The sequence below is a fragment of the Lemur catta genome, chromosome 8 (genome assembly GCF_020740605.2).
Source record: "Lemur catta isolate mLemCat1 chromosome 8, mLemCat1.pri, whole genome shotgun sequence".
Classification (NCBI taxonomy): Eukaryota; Metazoa; Chordata; class Mammalia; order Primates; family Lemuridae; genus Lemur; species Lemur catta.
Window position 1 is genome coordinate 102,531,363 of NC_059135.1, and position 25,566 is coordinate 102,556,928.

Genomic DNA, 25,566 nt, shown 5'->3' on the forward strand with positions numbered 1-25,566 from the left:
CCATTAAAAATTAAAAAAACATATAATGGCAACTTCACCTGCAGGCTACCTTTGCTTACATGACTGCATCCAGAGACAGTGTCTCTCTATACATTTGCTTACTCACAGCGGAAAACATTTTCCATAAGGCCACCCAGCCTAATACCCTAATATATCATTTTCTAGAATTAGTCACTTGTATATCTCCTTAAACCTATTACATGCAAATGGGAATAAGATTTCCATACTTCATTTAATTCACCTATTATCCAACCCCCAGGACTAGGAAGGAACCTCTCCTGAACATGGCACCTTCAGATACCTGATCTATATCTAGATTGTTTGGGCAAGAAAAAAAAAGAAATGGCTTCTGAATAGCCAAATTATACTATCTTTCATGTTAGGTATGTGTGATGTAAAGGCAGGATATGATCCTGAGTTGGGATGTTTCTGTTTTTATACTGTTGCAGACTGACTAGGTTCAGAGACCACTACATTGTACTACTCCAGGAAGTGCCATCCATATTATAATCTATGTGAATGTTGTTTCCTGGAGTTTCACACTGCATAGCCCATAGCCTTTAGTCATGTGCATGAGCCCTGGTAGGTAGAGTGTCTTGCAATGATCTTGAAAGACATGTTGTATAAATTATCATAGAATCCCAAACATTTGATATTATATATTAAACACTGAGTCTACAATACTGTAACCATTTAATTTTGCTGACATATTAAACAGAATGTGCTATGAGCTTAAACGTAAATATATTTTCTCATTTAATCCTCATAACAGTCTTATGAAATAAGCACTCTGATTTTTCCCATATTGAGATAATGTGATTGAGTGAATTATAAATAAAATGTATTTCTCAATATATGTTAGGAATTAGGCTACAGCTAATAACTATCAAATATGCAAATCATTGCCATTAAACACCACACTAATATATCTCTGAAATGTAAGTAGGGGAAAAGACATGTGATTGATGAATAAGAAGTATCAGAACTGGAATACAAAGTAAATATGTTGTCCAGAAAAATAAAAAATAAACACAAAAATGCGCAGCTGGAAAACCAAAAAAATGTTCATATAAGCAATATAGCATTGGTCATAAGAATGTTGGTTTCTTTTTGTTTTAAAATATGAAATGAGTCCAGAAGTAGGCAATAAAATTTTCTTAATTCAGATGTAATCATATTCAATATGAGCACAATGCTTATGACCTCTCTGCTTTTTGTATTCTACATGATTGCAGCAGAAGTAGTGATAGCAAGAATAAGACACATTTACTGTTGTTTAAAAAAAACAATAAGCACCACATATTAGCAAGGTTAGGAGAATTTCAAAAGATATTATCATATTGATATGTTTTCAGATATAGATGATAAAATTCTAAAACACTTTTGAAGTAGGCTACTGGTGGAAACTGAAAATTTTAAAGAATAGTGTCTCTAAGGAACATTGCATTTGAAGCTTTATAGTCCTAGTATGTAAGCTTTTATCATCTCTTAGCTACATTACAACTGGGGAAATTAACCCCAGGAGCTTTCACATTCTGCAACTGCTAAATATGGATTCATAATATCTTTTGGTCTTAGTTATTTAAGGTTGAAGGTAGATAACACATGTCAATTTGGCTTGTTTCTCGGCACATACCAGGCATATTTACTCTTGCTTAATAAGAACAAAAGCTATTGAAACAATAACAGTAGTCCCTCCCTATTTGTGGGCATATGTTCCAAGACCCCAGTAGATGCCTGAAACCACAGATAGTATCGAACCTGATATAAATTTGTTTTTTCAATCTGATAATCAAGATTGCTATTAAGTGACTTATATGTGGGTAGCATATACAGTATGGATAAACTGAACAAAGGAATGATTCATATCCTGGGCTGGATGGGACAGGACTTCATAATGCTATTCAAAGTGGTCTCCAATTTAAAACTTATGAATTGTTTATTTCTGGAATTTTCCATTTAATATTTTCAGAGAGCTGTTAAAATTTTTTCTGTGATAACTTTCTGTGGGTAACTGAAACTATAGAGAGCCAAACCTTACATAAGAGGAACTGTTGTACTTAAATTTCTATTTGTGTTTAATGTCTCTTGTCTTTTATCTTAACTCCATATGCAAAATAAGTGCAGAAATACCTGCTTACATGACTGTAGCCAAATAGAGATTTCAGTTTGATCTATTTCAATAACCTTAAACAAACATTTTAAAATAATTATTAGACTCTTGTGTGTTAAGCAGATTAAAAATAGAGAAAATTATGTTAATATTCATAAACTAAATATAAATTATATAAAATAATAGTATTAAATGTCTTTTAAGAAATGCGAGTCAGTTAAAGTGAGGAACCAAATTATCATTGGTTTAGGTAAAGAGGAGTCAAGAATCCATATCCCATCTAAGATCAGAGAAAGAGATGTTGCAACATGCAGGAAATTCACAGTCTTGATAGGACTCTTGAAACTTGGATTCTTGCAATGTCATAAATAATGGCAAATTGGAGACGGAGTGATTTTTTCTATCCTTTGCCAGTGTGGCTCTGTATTTCTCTTCTTAACACCTTCTGGTAACATAACATTCCAGCAAAACAAATCAAAACAAAAAACTGTTAATTATATTTGAAGTACCTTCAAGAAAAATAAGACACCAGAAACAACTTATTTTGGGGAAATATTTTTCCATGTGTTTATAAAATGTTTCATTGTACAAATCAGGTGACTTATAAGTGTTTTCTTCTTACTTTATTAATCCTATCTTAATTCTTGTTTCTAGAAAGAAGGATCTTATTCCAGAGAATGCATAGCACCTGCATATAACCATAAGTGAGGTTTGCAGATGATCAGAAATAAAATAATAACTCCCAATGCCCATGAAAATTGGAGAAATACAGTTATGTAAAGCCATCAAAGGTTGTTATTTTGTGATTATTATTTATGCATCCTCATTTTGGAAAACTTAAATTATAAAAGCAAGCACCTATTTAAATAGCTCACAATGCATCATTAATTCATGTCTTCAGGAGAAAACCTGTGTTCATCCTTAATATCTAGCTTTCAAGATGATACACAGCTGAAGTAGTAAGAAAACTAAACAAGAATTATTAAAATATCACTCTCAGATTATACAGCCTGAGAATATCCAATGGTATCACAATAAAAAATGATTCTTCAAGTGTCTTAGGTATACAAAAAAAATCTAGGACTTATAGGTGTAGGTTACAGTCATTAAAGTCTATTGTTTAAAATAAACTGAACTATTATTTACATTTGTAGCGCAATTTACCGAATATAAACCCTTCACATGCTTGTATTTCATCTAAATTTTCAAAAAATGTGTTACGGACTAAACCTGTGAAATTTACCTCCTCCGCGATGTGCATCTGCTGCTTTGTTTTACTTGTTATTTATTTATTCTCAAACCTAGCTTCCTAGAGTCACCCGTGTATCTGCCTAGATTAGTGTTCAGCCAAAGATTGGTGAGAGGTTGTGCTCAAATATCTAGTGCCAGTAAGACCTCCACTCTTTGCTGGTAGATATGTGAGTGAGGCGGGGGAGCCCATCCAAATTCCAGGCTCTCCACCTGCCCAAGTCTGCTCAGATTTAGTACAGACAAGTTATTAAATAAACACACAAAACAACAAAAACAACAGCACTCAGGAGAAAATTAAAATCCATAGTTGTTACAATATACTATGTAAAATATCCAGTTTTCAACAAAGAAATTACGAAACAAGCAAAGCAGTAAGAAAGTGTTACCACATTCAGGACGAAAAAAAAAAAAATCAGTCAATAAAAACTGTCTCCAGTATACCTAGATGTTGGGTTTAGTGAACAAAGTCTTCAACGCAGCTATCAGAAATATGTTCAAGGAACTAAGGGAAACCATGTTTAAAAATTTATGGAAAGCAGGACAACAAGGAATTTAAAAACTCACTAAAAAGAAATCACACAAATTAATCAATTCTGAAACAATGGATGCCACAAGGCAATGGAATGGCATATTCAAAGTGGTAAAAAGTATCTGTCAACAAAGGATATATCCAGTAAAACTATCCTTCATAAATGAAGGCAAAATAAAGACATTTCCAGATAACCAAAGAGTGATGGACTGTTTTGCCAGCAGATGCACCTTACAAGAAATAGTTAAGGATGTCCTTTAGGCTGAGCCGGAAGATATTTAAACCCACAGTAAGAAATGAAGCATTCTGGAAATGATAAATATGTGAGTAAATATAAAACTCTATAAATATAAAAATGCATTATTACTATTAATAATTTATCCACATGTGAAAATGTGGCTTTTAAGTGTGTGAGCTGTCTACAGATTGGATGGAAACACTGGATGGGATTTCACATAAGGTGATCCAACCAAGCCTGAAAATCCATGAAATGATCATTTCTCAGTACACACAACCTTACAGATTCCTACAGCACCAGAATCAATTTGTTTGTATGTCACTGATACCTTCATGACCACAAGAGTTAACATACATATAAAGCAGAAGCATTTTAATCTAATGATACTAGCTCAAGAATATATATTAAAACCATAGGTATAATTGGAATGCAAAAGTTAATCATTATTTTTGTTTGTTGAAAATATATAAATGTAAATTTGCTTATCTAATTTTGGAAGTGGTGCCAAAGACTTTTCATGTATGGATTTTTCTTCATGCATAAGATGGAGTTGGGTACTCAATTTTGCATAAGCCATACTTAGAAATTTTAATTCATTCTAAAAATTTGAGAATGAACATAAATGTAATTCAAAGCAATCTGAGCCTTGAATCCTGTTAGAATTTTAAACGTTACCAATCTTTTACAATATCTCATCCACTAACACCTACCAAGTTGCTTTAGCAATATAATTTCCCCTTACTGTATTTCCAAACTTTTCATAGCCAAAAGTATCTTTCTTTTCATGTGATTATTTCATTTGCTTATCGAATATTTAACACATTGACTGCCACACTAGAAAAAAAAAATCCTTGAGGCCATGGTGTTTTATTATGAAAATAGAATAAGAAGTTCAAAAACAAAACCATCGTAATTTAATGAAAAACTTACTTTTTATTGTTTTCTGTGTGTGAGTTATATGCAATTAAATTGTCAATATTAATTGTAACAATAACAATATCAACAAGTAAGATTTTCACAAACCAACTGCAGGGTTTTGCCCAGGAGGCCACCCATCATGTAAAATGTATGCTACCCCATGACAGCGAGAATTGCCCGCACACCATGGAGCTCCCAAGGTAAAGAGACACGTGAGTTACATATGTTTCACAAGGCCCTGGGCTCAAAACAAGCATGAGTTAAATACAACTCACATGGCAGTTAATGTCTATAATTTATTTAAATGTAAAAATAAGAACTGACATTATCAGGGGAAAACAAGCAGCTAACCTTAAGTGTTATGTTCAGCTGGGAGGAAAAGGAGAAAGGAAATGTTCAAGCTTTCTGGAGGAACCGTCTACCACCAGTGTCCACTTCCACATAAAAATCAGTCCACATGTTTTCAGAGGCAAGGGAATGTAGCTGACATTTGATAAAGAGGTTTTCTGATGCATCTTGATCATTAATTATTTTATTAATTTAGATACTAGAGAATCTAAATAAAGCAAATGAATTAGGGTTACTTAATCTTCTTTGCAGCAGTGCCCACTAGGGAAGATTTTATTAATTCAGAAACATATCAGTTATGTTATTAGGCAATACATTTTTGTCTAATGTGGATAAGTGAATAGGTCACTAATAATCTGTTGTTGATGCATTCCTATTCATCCATCCAAATTCAGCTCCAACTTCCCCGAACCACTAAGGCAGAAATCAGTGAATACTCCATTTGCTCTAATAGCACCTCATGCATGATATCCTTTAGCAGAGGTAAATCTTTGCTCAAATGCCTACTTCTTAAATCAGAGATGAGCAACTTGTTTGGATTTCTTGTGACTAGTTATGTAGGAGGAACACCATCACTGACAAAGTAATATGTGTACAGAAATAAAAGCTGGTAATCTTCACATGTTCTGCATGGTAACTTCTGCTCAATTTCTTTTTTGGCTTTACATTTTCTTCTAATCAAATGTGGTTAGCCTATATGTGTGAAATGTTTGGATACATTAGATTCTTATTAAATCAAGTTAAATTATAAGGAGTTATAATTTATAACAATAAATTATAAGTAAACTGTAAGATAAATAAACAATGGATATTTAACGTGAGAACAAGTTTCAAAGATGGTGATAATTGCTCTCCTCAAATATCTGAAGAACTTACCCAGAAATATGCTAGGTTTGGTGTTGGTTCCAAAGATGTAGAATTTGGGTAAAGGTGTAGTAATGTCAAACAGAGGCAGTTTTGAGAATCAATTTTAGGAGTATCCAGAGAATTTTCTCTAGAATAGTGGTTCTCAACCGAGATTAATTTTGCACCTTCAGGTGGCTTTTAGTAATGTCTGCAGATAATTTTTTTGCCAAAATGGGAGGAGATTATGTTACTAGTATCTAAATGAGTAGAGGGTTAAAAATCTGGCAAACATCCTACAATGCACAGTTTAGCTGGATACTACAATCCATAAAAATAAGTATTCAGAATGAAGTGCCTAGATTGAGAAACTCTGCTATAGAGGTGATGAGGATGAGGATGAAGATAAGGATGATAATAATGATTACTATGTATTAATTTCTCCTTAAAAGACCATGGTATGAATTTTTATAACATACACTTTTTGAGTGAGGAGTACACTAAAAGCTCTAACTCCACCACTGTACAATTCATCTATGCAACAAAAAAGTCATTTGTAGCCCCTAAATCTGTTGGAAAAAGGATCATGTTTCTAATGTGAATAATCTAATAAATTCAATTTTAAAATTTATTTTTCAAACATGAATTCAATTTTATTTACTGTTATTCCATAAGATAATATTTTTTTTTTACTCACTTAGATTCCAATAACATTTCTTGAGTGTGAAGGAAAGAGGTAAAATTGTAATCAACCTACCAGGAGATGTACACTTCAGTACCGTGAACACTGCTTGAGATACAGAAAACAACTAGTCTTATATCACTTGTTACTTGATATTTTCACTAAATTATGTTAAAATTTGTAAGAGTTTCTGTACTTTGACAATCAGACTTCTGACAGATGGCTAGATAGCAGAAGTCACCTGACTATACTTTTATACACCAATTCTTGACATTATTTGAGAGCCTTCAGCATATATGCACTACAATACTCCTCACCTTTGATTGTACTCATTTTATGCCTGCTAGTGTGCATCTACTCCCAGCCTCCCTGGTGTCAAACCTGCACGTAATGCTTTGTATATAATGCTTATACATTTGAAGATTGGAAAAACTCTAAGGAAATAAAAAATCAGTGCTTGAAAGTAACAATTTTATAATATTGTAATCATATTGTTTCATTTTCTTGAATTTTAACATTCCTTATTAAATCAATATTATCTTTTATAATTGACAGTAAAAAAAGAAGATTGATGATATTTAGCACTATGAGAGGAACAGTATTTAGTATATCCACAACCCATAAAATATTTATTCATTTATAAACAATATACATTTTGGATATACATTTTAAACACTATGTAAAATCATACACCAGTTTTGTGCTTATATACGATTCCATTTTTTAAAGATCTGTTTGTTAGAGATGCATGTAGTGTTGCTACATAAAGTCCTTTAAAGGCTTAAAATATTTTCATATTGATCTAATGAGAATGTTATACATGTTTTCATTTATTAACATACTTATCAAATACATCTTGGATGGATACGCATAGACAAGCAGTTTGAGTAGGCTAGTGCACTGGAGTTCTGACTTCACAACTGCAGGTCACCCTTGGCTGAATGTATTGGTAACATACAGGTGAAGATGAGATGGCATTTGAAAGGCAATAACTAGTATTCTCTCTCAGTGAAGCCTAGAGATTGCAAAATAAAGCAGAAGCAACTCTTAGGATAATGAGAAGAATCACATCTTCATCATTACACCACAAGAATTATTTGTTCTTTTTTATGTTTTTTGATCACTATCTTTTTTCTTCAAAGATATTTATAATGATAAGACATTTCCAAAAAATTTGAAAAAATTAAATTTCTCTGTACACATTTTTTAAGCTAAGGAATGAAAATTACATATATCTTTGCCCTGCCTGAGTCAGAGCTACAAGCATGTCCATGCCCCAAACATTGCGCACCGTACCCATTAGGTGTGAGTATACGTACCCCAATAATATTCTGAAATAAAAATAAATAAAGAAACTCTCAAAAAATTAAGTAGGAGAGAAGATAAAAAAAGGAATGAAGGTACCCCAACTCTAAAATTCATCAAATGTCTTTTTATATCACTTTTAATCATAAAAAGGGGGAAAATGGAATTATCTCATTTTCATATTTACTAAACTCTGTTATCTAGAGACATGAAATAGTTGCTCAGATGAGTTAAATATTTATGAATCTATTTTAAAATATTAATTTTGTATTTTTTTATTATATAGAGTATGAAATGCTATAAATCTATATTTTGACAAAATTTGTATAGACAATGCCTTTACAAACCTCTAATAAAATTTTCATTTAATTACTTAATAAATAACTAACAAATATTACAATGAACTGTGCTGTTATAATGAGGAGAATGTTACAGGCAGAGAAAGCTGTAGGTAAATGCATAAATGTAGACAAATTATGATGCATTAGAGGAAAAAAAAACATGTCCACAATAGCTAAATATAAAGAGATACACACAGAGATGCAGGGAGTTGGAGTGCAGCTAAAGTCACAAGACATCTAGACTCAATTTTTATATTAATAGCATCTTTACAGTACAATGCACATAAAGGAAACCAAAGACCTTGATAGATAGCAATGCTTAAATTTAATACATTTTGCTTCATCTTAGCATATTGTATATTTGAATAAGTGCTATAGGTATATTTTCAAGTATAAGACTCTCACAAATCATATTACATACTGTTATTATCCCTAACATACAATTCAGGGAATTGAGATACAGAAAGCTCATTCAAGTTAGTGCTGAAACTGGGATTTGAATCCATAAAAGAAGACTCATATCAACACACTGTTAACTGTGCAATTCAAGACTTCATAGAGTTCAATTCAAATAATACTCAGCTTACTTAGATGATCGTTATCATCCATCCATCCATCCAATATCCCATCTCTTCCCACACAATCACCACACAGCCTTTGAGGGATGCCTGTTATATCATAGACACTGGTGAAACTTGAAGGTTCAGGGATGAATGGCAGGATTCCATCCTTTCAACAATTTATGGAAGAGCCAAAGCACAGACAAGTTAGCAGACAAGTAAAATAGGAGATGTTAGAAGAATGGTAAAGAAGGATAGAGAAAGATAGAGAAGCATCATTTACTCTTCTAATTAACAGGAGATGTTTTCCTAAGAAAATCATGTCTAAATTAATATGTGAAGGATGAAGAGTAGGGAATAAGGAAAATAAGGTTGGGAAAGGCACTCTAGAAAAGGGAAATGTCACATACCAAAATTGAGAATTGTGAGAATGCATTCCTTTTATAAAAGTAGACCTAAAATCTATCCTTGAAAACTATTGTCTCCCTAGCAAGCAGTGGATATCAGCTTAAACTAAAAGAGAGAGAGGAAGAGAAGATTTGTGCAGAGGTGTGTTGTATAAAAATTTGGGCCTATAAACCAAGTTTTCACTCACACATTTATTTCTTCCCCTCCTCCTTCCATCTTCATGGAATTGGATCAGCAACATTCATTGCTTTCACAAACATGAAGTAAAGAAAGAAGCAAAATGCACTCAAATAGAACAGAATGATTGGCTTTGTGTTCCAAAGGAGACATTTACACTGAAAGCAGGGATAATAATCTTGATATGAAAGGCTTTTAGTTTTCAAAAGTCTGCTATTTTAAAAAGCTAAAGACTTTTCCAATTCCTTGAGATCGTTTGTTAAATTGTTGATATTTAAGGTCTCTGCTTTTTGGATGTGAGCATTTAATGCTATTAGTTTTCCTCTCAAAAATGGTTTTTCTGAGTCCTACAGATTTTGATAACTTGTGTCTCCATTATCATTAACTTTGAAGAATATTTTGATTTCTCTCTGTATTTCCTCCTTTACCCAATAGACATTCAACGATAGATTGTTTAATTTGGAATTGAATTCTAATTTTGTACCACTGTGATCTGAGAAGATACACAGTATTATTCCTATTTGTTTTAATTTGTTGAGGTCTGATTTGTGGCCTAGTATGAGATCAATTTTGGAAAAAGTTCCATGAGCTGATGAGAAGAATGTATATTCAGGTTTATTTGGGTGGAATGCTCTGTAGAGGTCTGTCAAACCCTTTTGTTCTAGAGCTCTGTTTAAGTCCATTATTTCTCTGCTTATTCTCTGTTTAGAAGATCTGTCCAGTTCATTCAGTGGAGTGTTGAAGTCCCCAGCTATTATAATGTTATTGTTTATCATGCTATTTAGATTAGACAGGGTTTGCTTTATGTATTTGGGTGCTCCTGAGTTGGGTGCATAAATATTAAGAGCAAATCAACTCCAAACCTAGCAGAAGAAAAGAAATAAATAAGATCAAAGCAGAACTAAATGAAATTGAGAATAAAAGAACTATACAGAAGATCAACAAAACCAAAAGCTGGTTTTCTGAAAAGATAAACAAAATTGACAGCCCTCTTGCCAATCTGGCAAGGGAAAGGACTCTAATTAACTCATTTAGAAATGAAAAAGGAGAGGTCACAACAGACACCACAGAAATACAAAATATTATCTTTGAATACTGTAAAAATCTATATGCCCCAAACTACATAACGTGGAGGAAATGGACAAATTCCTGGAAACATGCAACCTGCCTAAGTTCACCCAGGAGGAAGTAGAATTCCTGAACAGAACAATATCAAGCCCAGAAATCAGGCCAGTAATTAAAAACCTTCCAAAAAGAAAAAGTCCTGGACCAGATGGCTACACTTCTGAGTTCTACCAAATATTCAAAGAACACATGCCTATACTACAGAAATTATTCCACAACATTGAGGAAGATGGTATCCTCCCTAACTCGTTCTACAAAGCCAACATCACCTTGATACCAAAACCAGGAAAGGACACAACAAAAAAAGAAAACTACAGACCAATATCCCTCATGAATGTTGATGCGAAAATCCTCAACAAAATTTTAGCAAATTGAATGCAACAGCATATCAAAAAAAATAATTCACCATGACCAGGTAGGCTTTATACCAGAGATGCAGGGCTGGTTCAACATATGCAAATCTATAAACACAATTCATTTCATAAATAAAAGCAAGAACAAAGACCATATGATTCTCTCCATTGATGCAGAAAAAGCATTTGACAAAGTCCAGCACATCTTTATGATAAAAACTCTTAGCAAAATAGGCATAGGCAGGACATACCTTAAAATTATCAAAGCCATATACAATAACCCCAAAGCCAATATCATTCTGAATGGGGAAAAATTGAAACCATTCCCACTTAGATCTGGAACTAGACAAGGATGCCCACTAGCCCCACTTCTATTCAACATAGTGCCAGAAGTCCTTACTAGAGCATTACACAAGAGCAGGGAATTAAGGGCACCCAAATGGGGGCAGAAGAGATCAAACTCTCACTCTTTGCTGATGATATGATATTGTATTTAGAAAACCCCAAGGATTCAATCAAGAGACTCCTGGAATTGATAAATAAATTCAGTAAATTCTCAGGATACAAAATTAATACACACAAATCAGAGGCATTCATATATGCCAATAAGAGTCAAGCTGAAACTCAAATAAAAAATGCAGTACCTTTTACAGTAGCCTCAAAGAAAATCAAATATCTAGGTATATATTTAATGAAAGAGGTGAGAGACATATACAGGGAGAACGAAACACTAAGAAAAGAAATTGTAGATGATGTAAACAAATGGAAAAATCTACATTGCTCATGGATTGGTAGAATCAACGTTAAAATGTCCATACTACCTAAAGTGATCTACAGAATTAATGCAATCCCTGTCTAAGTACCAGCATCATTCTTTACAGATCTAGAAAAAATAATTCTACACTTTGTATGGAACCAGAGAAGACCTTGTATAGCCAAAGCAATCTTAAGCAAAAAGAACAAACTGGAAAGTATCAGTCTACCAGACTTCAAGCTGTATCACAAGGCTATAGCAACTAAAACAGCATGGTACTGGCACAAGAACAGAGGCATAGACCTTTTGAACAGGATGGAGAATCCAGAGGTGAACCATCCATATATGGTCATCTAATCTTTGACAAAGCAGACAAAAATATACAGTGGGTGAAAGAATCCCTTTTCAATAAATGGTGCTGGGAAAACTGGATAGCTACATACAGAAGATTGAAACTGGATCTCCACCTCTCACCTCTTATAAAAATCTATTCTAGATGAATAACAGACTTAAACCTAAGGCATTAAACCTTAAGAATCCTAGAAGAAAATGTGGAGAAGACTCTTTCACATATTGGCTTAGGCAAAGAATTTATGAGGAAGACCCCCAAAGCAATCACAGCAGCTACAAAAATAAATAAATGGGACCTCATCAAATTAAAAAGCTTTTGTACAGCCAAGGAAACTATCATTAAAGCGAATAGACAACCTATGGAATGGGAGAAAATATTTGTTCTCTACACATCTGATAAAGGGCTGAGAACTAGAATCTATCTAGAACTAGAAAAAATCAACAAGAAAAAATCAAACAACCCCACCAATAAATGGGCAAAGGACATGAACAGACTTTTCAAAAGAAGACAGAATAATGGCAAGAAACATATAAAAAAATGCTCAACATCTCTAATCATTAGGGAAATGCAAATCAAAACCACAGTGAGATATCACCTAACTCCAGTAAGTTGGCCTGTATCAAAAAATCCCAAAGCAACAAATGCTGGCAAGAATGTGGAGAGATAGGAACACTCTTACACTGCTGGTGGGACTGCAAATTAGTGCAACCTCTCTGGAAAAGAATTTGGAGATACCTCAAAGACCTACAAGTAGAACTACCATTTGATCCAGCAATACCACTATTAGGCACTTACCCAAAGGAACAAAAATCATTCTATAATAAAGACATCTGCACTCGAATGTTTATAGCAGCACAATTCACACAATTGTAAAGATGTGGAAACAACCCAAGTGCCCATCAATACATAAGTGGACTAATAAAATGTGGCATATGTATACCATGGAGTTCTACTCAGCCATAAAAAATAATGGTGAACTAACCCCTCTTGTATGGCTAGAGCTCATTCTTTGAAGTGAATTATGACTTCAAAGAATGGAAAAATGGAAAATGGAAAAATGGAAAATTATCACTTCAAAGAATAGAAAAATGGAAAAGCAAGCACCACATGTACTCACCATTAAATTGGTACTAATCAACAGTTATGTGCACACATGGAAGTAATATTCACCAGGTGCCAGGCAGGTAGGAGCGGGGCATAGGGATGCGTAAATTTGCAACTAATGGGTGTGGAGCATATTGTCTCGGGGGGATGGGCACACTTGTAGCTCTGGCTTGGGTGGTGCAAAGGCAAGCAACATATGTAACTGAAATGTTTGTATCCCCATAATATTCTGAACCTTAAATATATAAAAAAGAAAAGCCCTAGCATAAAAAATATTAAGGATAGGCACTGTTTCCTTCTGCTTGGGGGAAAAATACCACTTTTAGCTCAAAAATCCTTAAAGGCAATTTTATCATCCTGCGATGAGTAATTTTGGGGCTGGGGCTGAGGGTAGTAAACCCCTAAACACATCTCATATATGGCAGTCACTGTGCTGCCTGCCTTTTGTCTGTGGGAGAGGTGAAAGAAACACCAATTATCTTTTAGACTTCTGTGTGTTTGTAGTGCTGCCTGCCAAGCAGCCAACTAAATTGTAACCAATGCTTTATTGTATTGATTTTAAGATGTCTCCCAATTTTAGAGATGTTAATATGAGACAAAATATGCATCTTAATTTATGAAATATGATTTATGATTCCTCTTTCATTGTTAAGTTTTCAGAACTGAATTCTGATATCTAAGAAGTGACATTATCTCTATGGAATGGACTTTGAATATCATTTTCATAACTCTCAAATGTAAGAAATATAATTAGAAAATCATCTCACCACCACCGTTATATATACTGGGTTGAGGGGAACAACTGCAATTTTAAGTAGGGTGAAAGGTGACATTTTAGCAGACTTGAAGGAAGGGAGGAAATCATGAAGATTTCCAATGGAAGACTCTTTGTGGAGGAGGAAACAATCAGCAAGAATATGAGGGAGGACCAGGTTTGGCATGTTTAGTAACAGCAAGAAAGGCAGTATAGCCAAAGGGAAGTGTATAAAGAGGAAAAGCAGGTGATGAGGTCAGAGAACAAGGCCTTAGATATAAAACTTGGGTGTTTAGGTGACAAGCCATTTTGGAAAATCTAAGTCTAAGACTGACACAATCTGATTTATAAAAAGATCATTCTGGATACTCTGTTGGAAATACACATTAGAGGGACAAAGGTAAAAATAGGGTGACTCATTAGGAGGTTATGTAGTAATCTAGGAGCATGGTAGAGGTGACAGTGGCTCGGACAAGGGTGAAAAGAAGCGGTCAGATCCAGGATATATATCTGAATTTAGAATCAAAAGGATTTCGTAATTGGATGTGGGATGTGAGAGTAAAAGAGGAGCCAAGGATGCCTCCAAGGGTTTTGATCTGAACAACTGGAAGGATGGGAGCTTCTATCAATAATGAGATGGTGAAGACTATGGAGGAGTGAGTGTATCTTTTTAGGAAAATCTGCAGTTCAGTTTCAGAGATGACTACTAGACAGTCTAGTGAAGAAGTCAAGCAGTCAGATATAAAAATGTGTTTAGTATATCCCTTTGAAGAATATGTAACATTTTCTTTAGTCATTTCTCTACTGATAGACATTTAACTTTTTCCTAATTTGTTATTCTTACAAAAATCCTGCAGTAATATCCCTGTCTTTCTCTAGGATATGTAGCCCTATGGAGAACCGTTATGTCACAGAACATTTAAGATACTGCCAAACTGCTCTTCAGATTGGCTGCATCAATTTGTGTGTAAATTTCCCTACAATCTCACCAATACTCCATAAGTAAAATATAGTATTTTGCTCTATTTTGCATTTCCCAGATCTTTTCAGACAGTTTTGCCTCTATGAATAATGAAAAGTCTTTTTATGTCTTTTGTACATTTTTCTATTGGTTTTTAAAAATTATTATTGATCAATAGAAATCATTTGTATATACAGTCATGTGCCACATTGCCATTTTGGTCAACAATGGACTGTATATACGATGATGATCTTATAAGATTATAATGGAGCTAAAAAATTCCTACCACCTAGTGACGTAGCCATTGTGATGTTGTAGTGCAATTTTTAATAAATTTAGTGTACAATGTTAAAAAAAACAATACATGAAATACTGTCCTTAAACCTTAGCCAATAGTGGACATTTTAAACCAGCAAACAACAATATAACTAAGAAGCAAAAAACACAATAGCAGCAACAACAACAAAAAAAACCTATGCCAATTTAGCAAAAGAAAAATAGTATGACATTAATTTGTTTTGCTTTATTTCCATTAGTTTGTAAACTATGGAATTACTTAAGCATTCATACATCATAGATAATGAATTTTTCTATCACTCCTGCCCGCTTTTCACTTGAGGTATACAGCAGAGAGTACTTGCTGCCAATATGCCCACATGGAATGAAAGGTACATTTCCTATTCGTCCTTGCAGATATAAGCAGGCAAGTGACTCAGCTCTGGGCAATGATATATTATATAAGCTAGTGAGAGCAGTCAGTGAAAATATTTATTTATTATGTTCTACATTATATCCAGTTTAAAACTCTATTTTGTCAGTTGTTTTAGTCTACATAGAATTTATTCGTTACAAAATAAGTACTTTTAATGTGTTAAAATACACTGAGTCCATATTTTGTAGCAATGCTGGTTAAAAGCCCAATATGAGGGCAAATGAATACAAACAATTTAAGTATGGCAACATGTATTTTTATATCATCTTAGAATTTGTAAAATACTTATAGTATTGTCACAATTGCTATTTAAAGAATCTTGGGATGTTGACACATTACAGATAATTACTTACATTTTACAGTAAGTTAAATGGTGAGATTAAAAACAGTTTCTTTCCTTTGATAAACTTTATATTATTTCAATGATCTGAACTATCCTCATAATGATGTAGGCATATAAAAGATCCATGACACAGAGAAAGAATACAGACTTCCTAGTGAGAGACTCTTGCTTTGAACAGCATTGATCTGTGACCTGTGAAAATATATAATATTTAATTACTCAGCCTCAGTTTTCTCATTAATAAAAGGCAGATAATAAACAGTTTCCATGGATTTGCTGTGAGGATTTAATAAGAAAAAGCTCCATTCAAGTGCTTAGCACTGGGTTTAAAAGCCCAATCAGTAGTTTTCCTTTGCCATTTTGTTTATATTAACCACAACCACATTTATATTAAACACTTCTCCCAACCTTACCAATCCTATTTATATGATCCTCTTTGAAATATTGTGTAGTTAAATAATTGAGGTCTTTAGTGCTGTCTTTGTTTGTAAATAGCTTTCTCTTCGGATTTTTTAAAGAACACTTTCAAACTTAAATCCATGTTGTTTTAGAAATAAACATGGTGTATAATATTTAAAGAATAAATAGATTTTTTTCCTTTTAACCTAATGTATACTTAATAATGGAAAGATCTAATGTAAATGCTGTAGAATGTTACCTCTTCAAGCCAGGGTTGAAAGTGAAATTTTTTATGGCTCTAGAGTGGCCCACAATCTTTAAATTATTCTTAGTAGCTTCCACATGAGAAGGGAATTGCACTTTCTTTGTTTCCTTATAATCATAGAGATGAGTGAAAGGACAGGTAAGGGATCAGTTGATAATTATTTACCTAACTTCTTCACAAGCAGCAACTCCATGTTGCTTTTACTTTATTTCTAACACCTACTAAATGTGTTAAAAGTTTATTATCACTAGTTCAGAGTTTATCTTAAGTATGCTTTCACGAATTTCATATTGTGTAGGCACTCAATCATTGAAAATTCAGAGGGAACTTTTTTTTCTGAAAGGACAATAAAATAGAATAGGGCCATGGGCATTATATAGCAAGTGAACAGGTTTCTAAGATCCAGGAGTGGTTAAGGTCGATATCTCAATTACCCTTTGTCCTGTAAACAGTTCTATGTATCAAGTGAAGTGTCTTGGCAGGATAACATGATAGAAGATTGTGCACTTAGTGCCCAGGATCTATTGTTCTTTGGATAAATAGAGTGCTTCACTCTCTTTCCTTTCTGCCAATCTTCCTTCCACAAGGACTAAATTACCTAAATGGAGACTGGGTTGTTAAATGTCTGAACTTCAAGACTCTAAAAGTACTGACAGATGGCCATATTAAAGATCTGACAGTGGTTGGCCTTGTTTTTACTTAAAAACTCCTCCCCACTTAGATATTGACAACATATAAAATGGGAATGTTCTGTAATTTCTTGCCACAGTTTATGTTCGTTGGAAGAAGTCAATATTTTTATATAACTTCTATTTTTAATTTTTTTTCATCCTGACATCTACTAAGTATTCATTCAAATGGTAACTTTCACAATTCTAGTTACTATTAAAAATAGTACAAGGATGTTCAGAATACTATTTTATCCCAGCACTGTTGTTAAATCATGCTGAATGTAGAGTAAATTGGAAATACAGAATAAAGCAGGAAAGCTTTGGTGGGGAGGACAAAGAAATTGGAACACAATAGTGCCATTGTCAGCCTTGGTAATATTATATCATGTCTGGTCACCATATTCCCATTAAAAGGCATCCACTGTACTATATGCACTTTGGTTATTGATTTGAATATAGTCTCCAATATTCATTAGCTTTGTGTCTTAGATTTGAGGAAGTTACAACCTATCATTCCTTGTATTTCTAAAATATAGGTAAAATGAGTTAAATATGGAGAGTGAGTGAGTAGAAAACACTAGATAACTAGAAAAAACTAGAAAACACTCAATAAATTTTCTAACTCTCATGGCCCAGCTTCTCTCAGGTATGTTGCCCTTGAGAGATACATTCAGGTCTAAGCCAATCATTTCTCTAGCTTCTTTTATAGTAATTCTGGAATTATTATATCATGTCCCAAATCTGACAATAGCTAAAGGTACCAAAGACCAGTATTCTTTTTTCTTCTCTTAATTCAGAAATATGTACTGAAAGACTTTAAGTAGCACTAGTAAAATCTTTATAAATATATTTCTATATGGAAAAATACTATTTCAAGTGACTATTACTCAATTCCTAATTTTTCAGAAGCTTTCAGTGATGCTAAAGTACAATCTTAAATTATGTGGACCCAAAATGGCAGTCAAATAATAGAAAATAATTCAGGGAAAAAGAGAGAAATCCATAGTACAGATAAATGAAGGAAACAGCAAAGCATTTTCAATTTGAAGTAACCAAGTCAGGAATCTAGTTTAGAGATTTCAGCTGATGCTTTTCAAATATCATCAAGAAAATAAATTTATTCTAAAACATTAGAAAATATACAAATATTGAACATATTCATTGTTCTGCCTAAATTCACATACATGCATGCACACACACACACAATCATTTGATGCTTTTAAGAGTTTTTTGATGAGTCTATGTGTTTTAAGTATTATGCACAAGACAGAATCAATGGAGATTCTCTCCTGTTCATCTTCCTTTATGGCTTTCATTCTGCCCACCCAATTTATTGAGAAAGTATTTTCTATTCCCTTTTTCTCTTAAGTACCCTGCAGTGTATTTACTGAATAGCCTTCACAATATTATAGTTCCAGCAAAAAAATTGAGATTTAGATTTAAGCTCTATTTTTACCTGGCCTTCTCTCCATAATGACTTAGAGGTACCACTTTATAATCATAAAGATGCTGACGGATTGATGTGATAAATAAGGAGAAACAAGGCATAAAACATCTGGCACATATTAAGTGCTCAAGAGTATAGTTTTTCTCTCTTTCCTTTCATAACTCAACTACCTTTTTCTTCCTTCTCATCACCTTTCAGTTAGAAACAAGAAAAGCAGCTTTAGTCTGATATTTGGTTTGGATTAAGAGACTCTATGTTTAAAATCTATTTAGTAATAAAGAAAAATAAATAAATGTAATAAAAGATGAATAAATGTAAGAAAAGATTAATGAATACTGTAGTCTAGCAGAAATTTACAAATAAATTTTTAATAAGTAATATCCTTTTTACGAACAAATTTTTTTTTTTTTTTTTAAGACAGAGTCTCACTCTGTTGCCCAGGCTAGAGTGCCGCGGTGTCAGCCCAGCTTACAGCAAGCTCAAACTCCTGGTGGGCTCAAGCGATCCTCCTGCCTCAGCCTCCCGAGTAGCTCAGACTACAGGCATGCGTCACCATGCCGGCTAATTCTTTCCATGTATTTTTAGTTGTCCAGCTAATTTCTTTCTATTTTTTTTAGTAGAGACGGGGTCTCACTCTTGCTCAGGCTGGTCTCGAACTCCTGAGCTCAAACGATCCTCCCGCCTTGGCCTCCCAGAGTGCTAGGATTACAGGCATGAGCCACCACGCCTGGCCCAAACAAAATCATTCTAAAGAGATTCTCAACAACATATTTCTTATGACAGTCCCGTTCACTGAAGGCTAAGAAGGCTCAGTACACTGAGTCTTAAGTTCTATCAGTTTTGCCCAATTTAGGAGACCACCTGCTAGGGGTGCACTAAACAAGCTTCCAAGCGTTATAAAGAAAATTCTTGCTAGTCCTGGTCAGAAAACTATGCACTTAATGAAATCCAAAATTATAAAGTCCGAATAAAAGTATAAATCCTCCATTTGTTCGTAGGAAGTACTGGCTAAGTCCCTTAAGTTCTGCCTCAGGGATCTCTTTCCCCTAATATAACCCAAAATTTTTGCTTTTAGATTTTGAATAAAAGATTTCAGAAAACTCAAGTTATCTTTTTGTGAATGAGTGAAATAATCTTGGAATTAATAAAACTATATGTGTGAAAAAACTTGTATTGATGCCATTTAAAATTAATATTAATTTTAATTGACAAATCAAATCATAATTGTATTAATATATACTTCTGGGTGTAATGTGATAAACTTTTTATTTTATAAGAGCACAACTTTCTGAAGTTTTATTATGACTTTAAAAATAATTTTTTTAGCCGGGCGCGGTGGCTCACGCCTGTAATCCTAGCCCTCTGGGAGGCCGAGGCGGGTGGATCGCTTGAGGTCAGGAGTTCGAGACCAGCCTGAGCAAGAATGAGACCCCCGTCTCTACTAAAAATAGAAAGAAATGATCTGGCCAACTAAAATATATATAGAAAAAATTAGCCGGGCATGGTGGCACATGCCTGTAGTCCCAGCTACCTGGGAGGCTGAGGCAGTAGGATCGCTTAAGCCCAGTAGTTTGAGGTTGCTGTGAGCTAGGCTGACGCCACGGCACTCACTCTAGCCCGGGCAACAAAGCGAGACTCTGTCTCAAAAAAAAAAAAATAATTTTTTTAGTGAATATTCTAGTAATCAATTTTACATATAAATCCTTTTTATCATCCAATTTATCAATCTAATCTATTGTTTAATATGATTGCAAAGACCTAGTGAATTAATTTATAAACTATAATATTTTCAATTTTCTTTAAATATCCAATTCCTCAACATCTAAAATAAATAAAAACCAAATAATCGTGTTGACTCTATATGTAGAAACCAATGTAAGCATTGTCTTAAAAGTATCAATGTACCACTGATATACTAAAAAGAAATGCTGTTAAAAACAAAAAGAAATAAAATATACTTATCAATAGAAGCTAATTTAAATTAAATAAAGAGTAAAATGATCTTTTTTTTTTTTTCAGACAGAATCTCGCTCTGTTGCCCGGGCTAGAGTGAGTGCCCTGGCGTCAGCCTAGCTCACAGCAACCTCAAACTCCTGGGCTCAAGCAATCCTTCTGCCTCAGCCTCCCGAGTAGCTGGGACTACAGGCATGTGCCACCATGCCCGGCTAATTTTTTCTATATATATTTTTAGTTGTCCAGCTAATTTCTTTCTATTTTTAGTAGAGACGGGGTCTCACTCTTGCTCAGGCTGGTCTCGAACTCCTGACCTCAAGTGATCCTCCCGCTTTGGCCTCCCAGAGTGCTGGATTACAGGCGTGAGCCACCGCGACCGGCCCAAAATGTTCTTTAATATATAATTGCTTTTAAAAATAATATATAGTTTCCAATAGCTAGAAGGAGGATATTGAACATTCCCTAAACAAATAAATGACAAACATTTATGGATATGCTAATTACCCTGATGTGACCACTATGCATTATATATATTGAAGCATCACTATGTACCTCATAAAATACACAAATATTATTTATTAAAAATAAAATTAAAGAACACTAATAAAAATTAAATAATATCAATTTAATAGTTGTTAAGGTGGTAAGTAAAGGTCATTTTTAAATGAAGTATACTTGTTAGCACACTGATTGTATTACTTGTGGTATAATCTTAATTTAATCACTTATCCTTAGATACTTTTCATATATATCATTTAGCAGTCCTTGCTATTCTTCTTTTATCCTGGGCACTTCAGATTGGTATATCCTTTCCCTAAATTTCTTTACATACAATCCATATATGTTCTTCAAGAATTAACTTAAGAACAACAATCTGCTCCTCTGAAACTCCAGCCCAATTCTATTCCTCTCTGTTCATATGTCAGCAGTCTCCTCCTTTTTCTTCCCCTTTATCTTCCTTTTCCTCCCTGCCTTCCTCCTTCTACTTTCCTTTCTCCTTTTAATTCATCCCTAATTAAACTTACTCATAATCAGCCTTATAAAGCTCCATAGTTGTTGCTGTTGTTATTATTTGAAATTTCTTCCACAATTAGATTTTTTTAAGTCATTAGTTTAATCTGTTGATCAATTTTCTCTATGCAGTTGTATGTTCACAATTTGCCGTTTTCATTTTAAATTTACTCAAATTATTTTCATCAATATAATGTTTTTCTTATAAAGTTTTTAACTGAGATTTGATCCATTGATCTTTATTTTAATTCTTATTTCTGCATATTGTGGGGGTACAAAAGTTTAGGTTACATATATTGCCCTTGCTCCCCTACCCCCCTTTTTTCAATTGATACAAATATTAGTACATATTTATGGGGTACACATGGAAGCAAAATTAGATTTTAAGCTGCTAAATGAAATATTATACTTTACAATTAAAAATAATTGTAAACCTTCAGGCTCATCCAGTAGTTCATAAATATTATAGATCACATTACTAATTTATTGTTTCATTAATATATAAAGTAAATAGGTGGAGGAAATTAAGATTTAGGTTAAATAAAAAATAAGAAAATGGGTAAATAGAGGATAGAAAGTAGTATTAACTTGTTTATAGTGATGTAAGAAGCAAATAATGACAAAAATAAAAACAGAGAGAAAGAGAAGTTACATATATGGCAGACTACTAGAATTACTCCTGGGAACTGGAGCAGCTTCTCAGCTACTTATTATTATATCTTAATAAAATAATGAATGAGTGAATGAATTTGGTTCAAATCTTCTACACGTGACCAATGAGATTATTCCTTGGCTTCTAATTTGAAAAGTACACTTGCTCTACATCCACTTTGATTGGGAAATTTAGAATGGATCTCTGTTTCTTGCATTCTGAAAGAAACTAACCTAAACAAATATGTAAGGCCAAGTTTAGTAAAAAATTAACTTAATGGTAAGTTGTGGAAAAATAACCCAAATTCTAACTATTTGTTTAGAAGGAAATTTATTTTCAGGGTAAAATGGACAGAGGAAAATTGTTTGAATCATTTATCTGTCCATCCGTTTCATCTATCCCACAAAGGGAGGAAAAAGTGCCTGCTCTCCTACAGTTTTCTTCTGATGTTGGGAAATGAAGAGTAAGGAAGCATACAAAAAACATGTAGGTAATGCATCAAATAATAGTGAATATCATGGGAAAAATAAAGTGTAATAATGGCATCAAGGGGGATAATTGTGGGTTAAGGGGACTGGAAGAACAGGTGTTATCCTATGTGATATACTCAGGTTCATGCCTGCATCTACAGGAAATGCGGGTGTGCATCCTGTGAACATCCGAGAGTAATGTAGCCCAATCAGAGGGAACAGCCAGTGTCAACCCCGAGTATGTTATAGGAACAGCTAGGAAGCCAGGGTGACTAAGCACAGCTAGCAAGCAAGAGGTAAGGTCAGAGGCATACAGAACCTGGATCCAGGAGGTCCTTGTTGACCATTACAATGCCTTTATTTTTAGTATAGGTAGGATGAAGAGTTGTTGAAAGATTTTGAGAAAAGGTATAACCTATTTTTATTTTGAAAATCTCATTCTACTTGCTCTATACACAAATGCTAAAGCAGAAATCCAATTAGACTAGTATCATACTAACTCAGATGAGAACTGATGATGCCTTAGTTCAGGATCTTGGTGGGAAAGTCAGAGAAAGTGGTTGGCATTTGGATATACTTGCATATTTGGTATGGGTATATATGAATATATTTCGAAGGTATGCCAGTGGTTTCTGTTGCTTGGTGAATAGCGTACATCAACAAAAGCAAAGATTTCTCCAAACCTCAACAACTAAACAAGGTAATTTCAATTGATAGATTTGAGTAAGTATGTGAAGTGGTAGGTTTGGAGTGAAATGCAGTTTGTTTTGAATATTCTAAATTTAAAGAATTTATGTAAGCAGGCGGGATATATATCAGTGTAGATTACAGAGGAAAGTTTATGCTAGAGATAAAAACTAGATGTATCAGTAAGGGTTGAATTAGTGAAACAGAACTTTTATAATAATATGCATTATATTGTATGCATGTGTTTATATATCTTGTATATTATATACACACATACATGCACCCCTACACATACACACATGCAAACATATTTGATTGATTGGTTGATAATTACAAGAATTTGACTCTAAGTAGTTGTGGGAGCTAGTTTAGTCTCTGTAAGGTTCTTCTCACCAAATCTGATGCTGGTAATGGAAGTAAGCAGGGTAAGTGAGTCAGGAAGGGAAATTAGATGTAAAGTCTGGGAGAGCAACCAAGATACAGCTGGAACCCACAAACATGAGCTGGACTCCCTTGAAGATGCACTGAAACTAGTATCAGTTCTGGTTGCCTCTGACCTTGATGGAGAAGGGGTCCTGAAGAAATTTGACCCTTTGCCACGCTGATAAACACACTCTTTGAATCCAGAAGTCTGAGAAGCTAAAAGGCAAACCAGAAGAGAGTATAGGCCCTACCAGCACGTCATGCCAATGAAGCAAGCCAGCGGGTAAGCAATAACATGTGTGAGCTACAAAATAACTTCTACTTCATTTCTACTCGCAAATCTCCAAGATCTTCTTTGTGATATTTCTGAGAAATCAGGATTCACATGTTAAAACAGCTCCCCAATTCCTTAATTAAAGTGAAGATCGATAGAGCAAGGAAGAGGTCCTAAGACTGATCCCTAGGACTTTCCAAGGATTGTCATATGGTTTGTCTTCTAAAATTAATTGCCCTTTAATTATTTGTTTTCTTAAATTAAAAGTCAGATAAAAAGTCAGATAGAGGGAAAGTTAATGAAGAGTCGGAGAGAAAGATAGAGGCAGAGACAGAGAGATAGAAAGAATACTGAACAATTTTGTTTACCAAAAATTACTGCAGTTAGAATGCATTCAGTGCCTATCCCCATCATCTTTAAACTGCCTAAAAATAAATAATTTTCATACTTTAATTTAGGACGTTGAGTAATACGTTTGTAATGGGGAAAAAGAATCAGGATAAATTCAGATAACAGATAATATTAAAGTGGAAGAACTCATGGTTATATGGGACATTATTTTCTCACATGCCAAATGAAATTTAAATACACAAGTAAGGCTCTAGGCAAGAAATCTGATGTCACCAAAGGAAGGAGAATGAGAACCCAAAATTTACAGCCTAGTGGGGATTGAATTTTATCTATGAAATTGTAATTATCTTAATCATTGGAAGATAATATATCCAGAAGTAACAAACTTACCTGCGGTGGGATATTGTCCCTTTGTCTATTGGCCTATTCCAGGATACCAATGCTTTTGATAATTTTATTATACATCTCCTTGTCAACATTGCTCCATGAAAAGAGTTGTATATCTATTACTCATCCTCTTCAATTTGTTATGGGTGTATCCATTTCAATAACAACATCAAAATGGAACAAATGTCCCTATTTATGATACTAACCCTCAAACTGTCTTTCTCTTTCACTTCTCATTCAAAATTACTGAAAATTTATTCTACATTTTCTGAGTCCATTTCTCTGCATCTCTTTTACTACTGACATTTTAAAATCTAACAATCTAGTTTCTTATTCCATGCCTGAATCCAAAATATTATCTCTGAGAAAATTAAAAGCCTTTGGGTACTAAGTTTAACAAAAAGT

At 33.8% G+C, this 25,566-nt stretch overlaps 1 protein-coding gene across 8 annotated transcripts in view; it reads right to left on the reverse strand.

Annotated features, from left to right (window-relative positions):
* Positions 1 to 2,455: 2,455 nt before the first annotated feature.
* LOC123643673 (collagen alpha-1(I) chain-like) overlaps positions 2,456 to 25,566 on the reverse strand; it is a 29,509-nt gene continuing 6,398 nt past the window's right edge. For 6 of the 8 annotated variants that reach the window (XR_006736871.1, XR_006736872.1, XR_006736868.1 and 3 more), the window contains one exon: positions 7,471 to 7,937. Coding sequence is in view for 2 of the 8 variants with exons in the window: in XM_045559322.1 (XP_045415278.1) it covers positions 7,915 to 7,937 (23 nt within the window). In the remaining 6 variants the exon portion in view is untranslated. Of the gene's footprint in view, positions 2,559 to 7,470; positions 7,938 to 16,320; positions 16,364 to 25,566 lie in introns of those variants that run through there. The other 2 variants (XR_006736869.1, XR_006736870.1) reach the window with 2 other exon arrangements.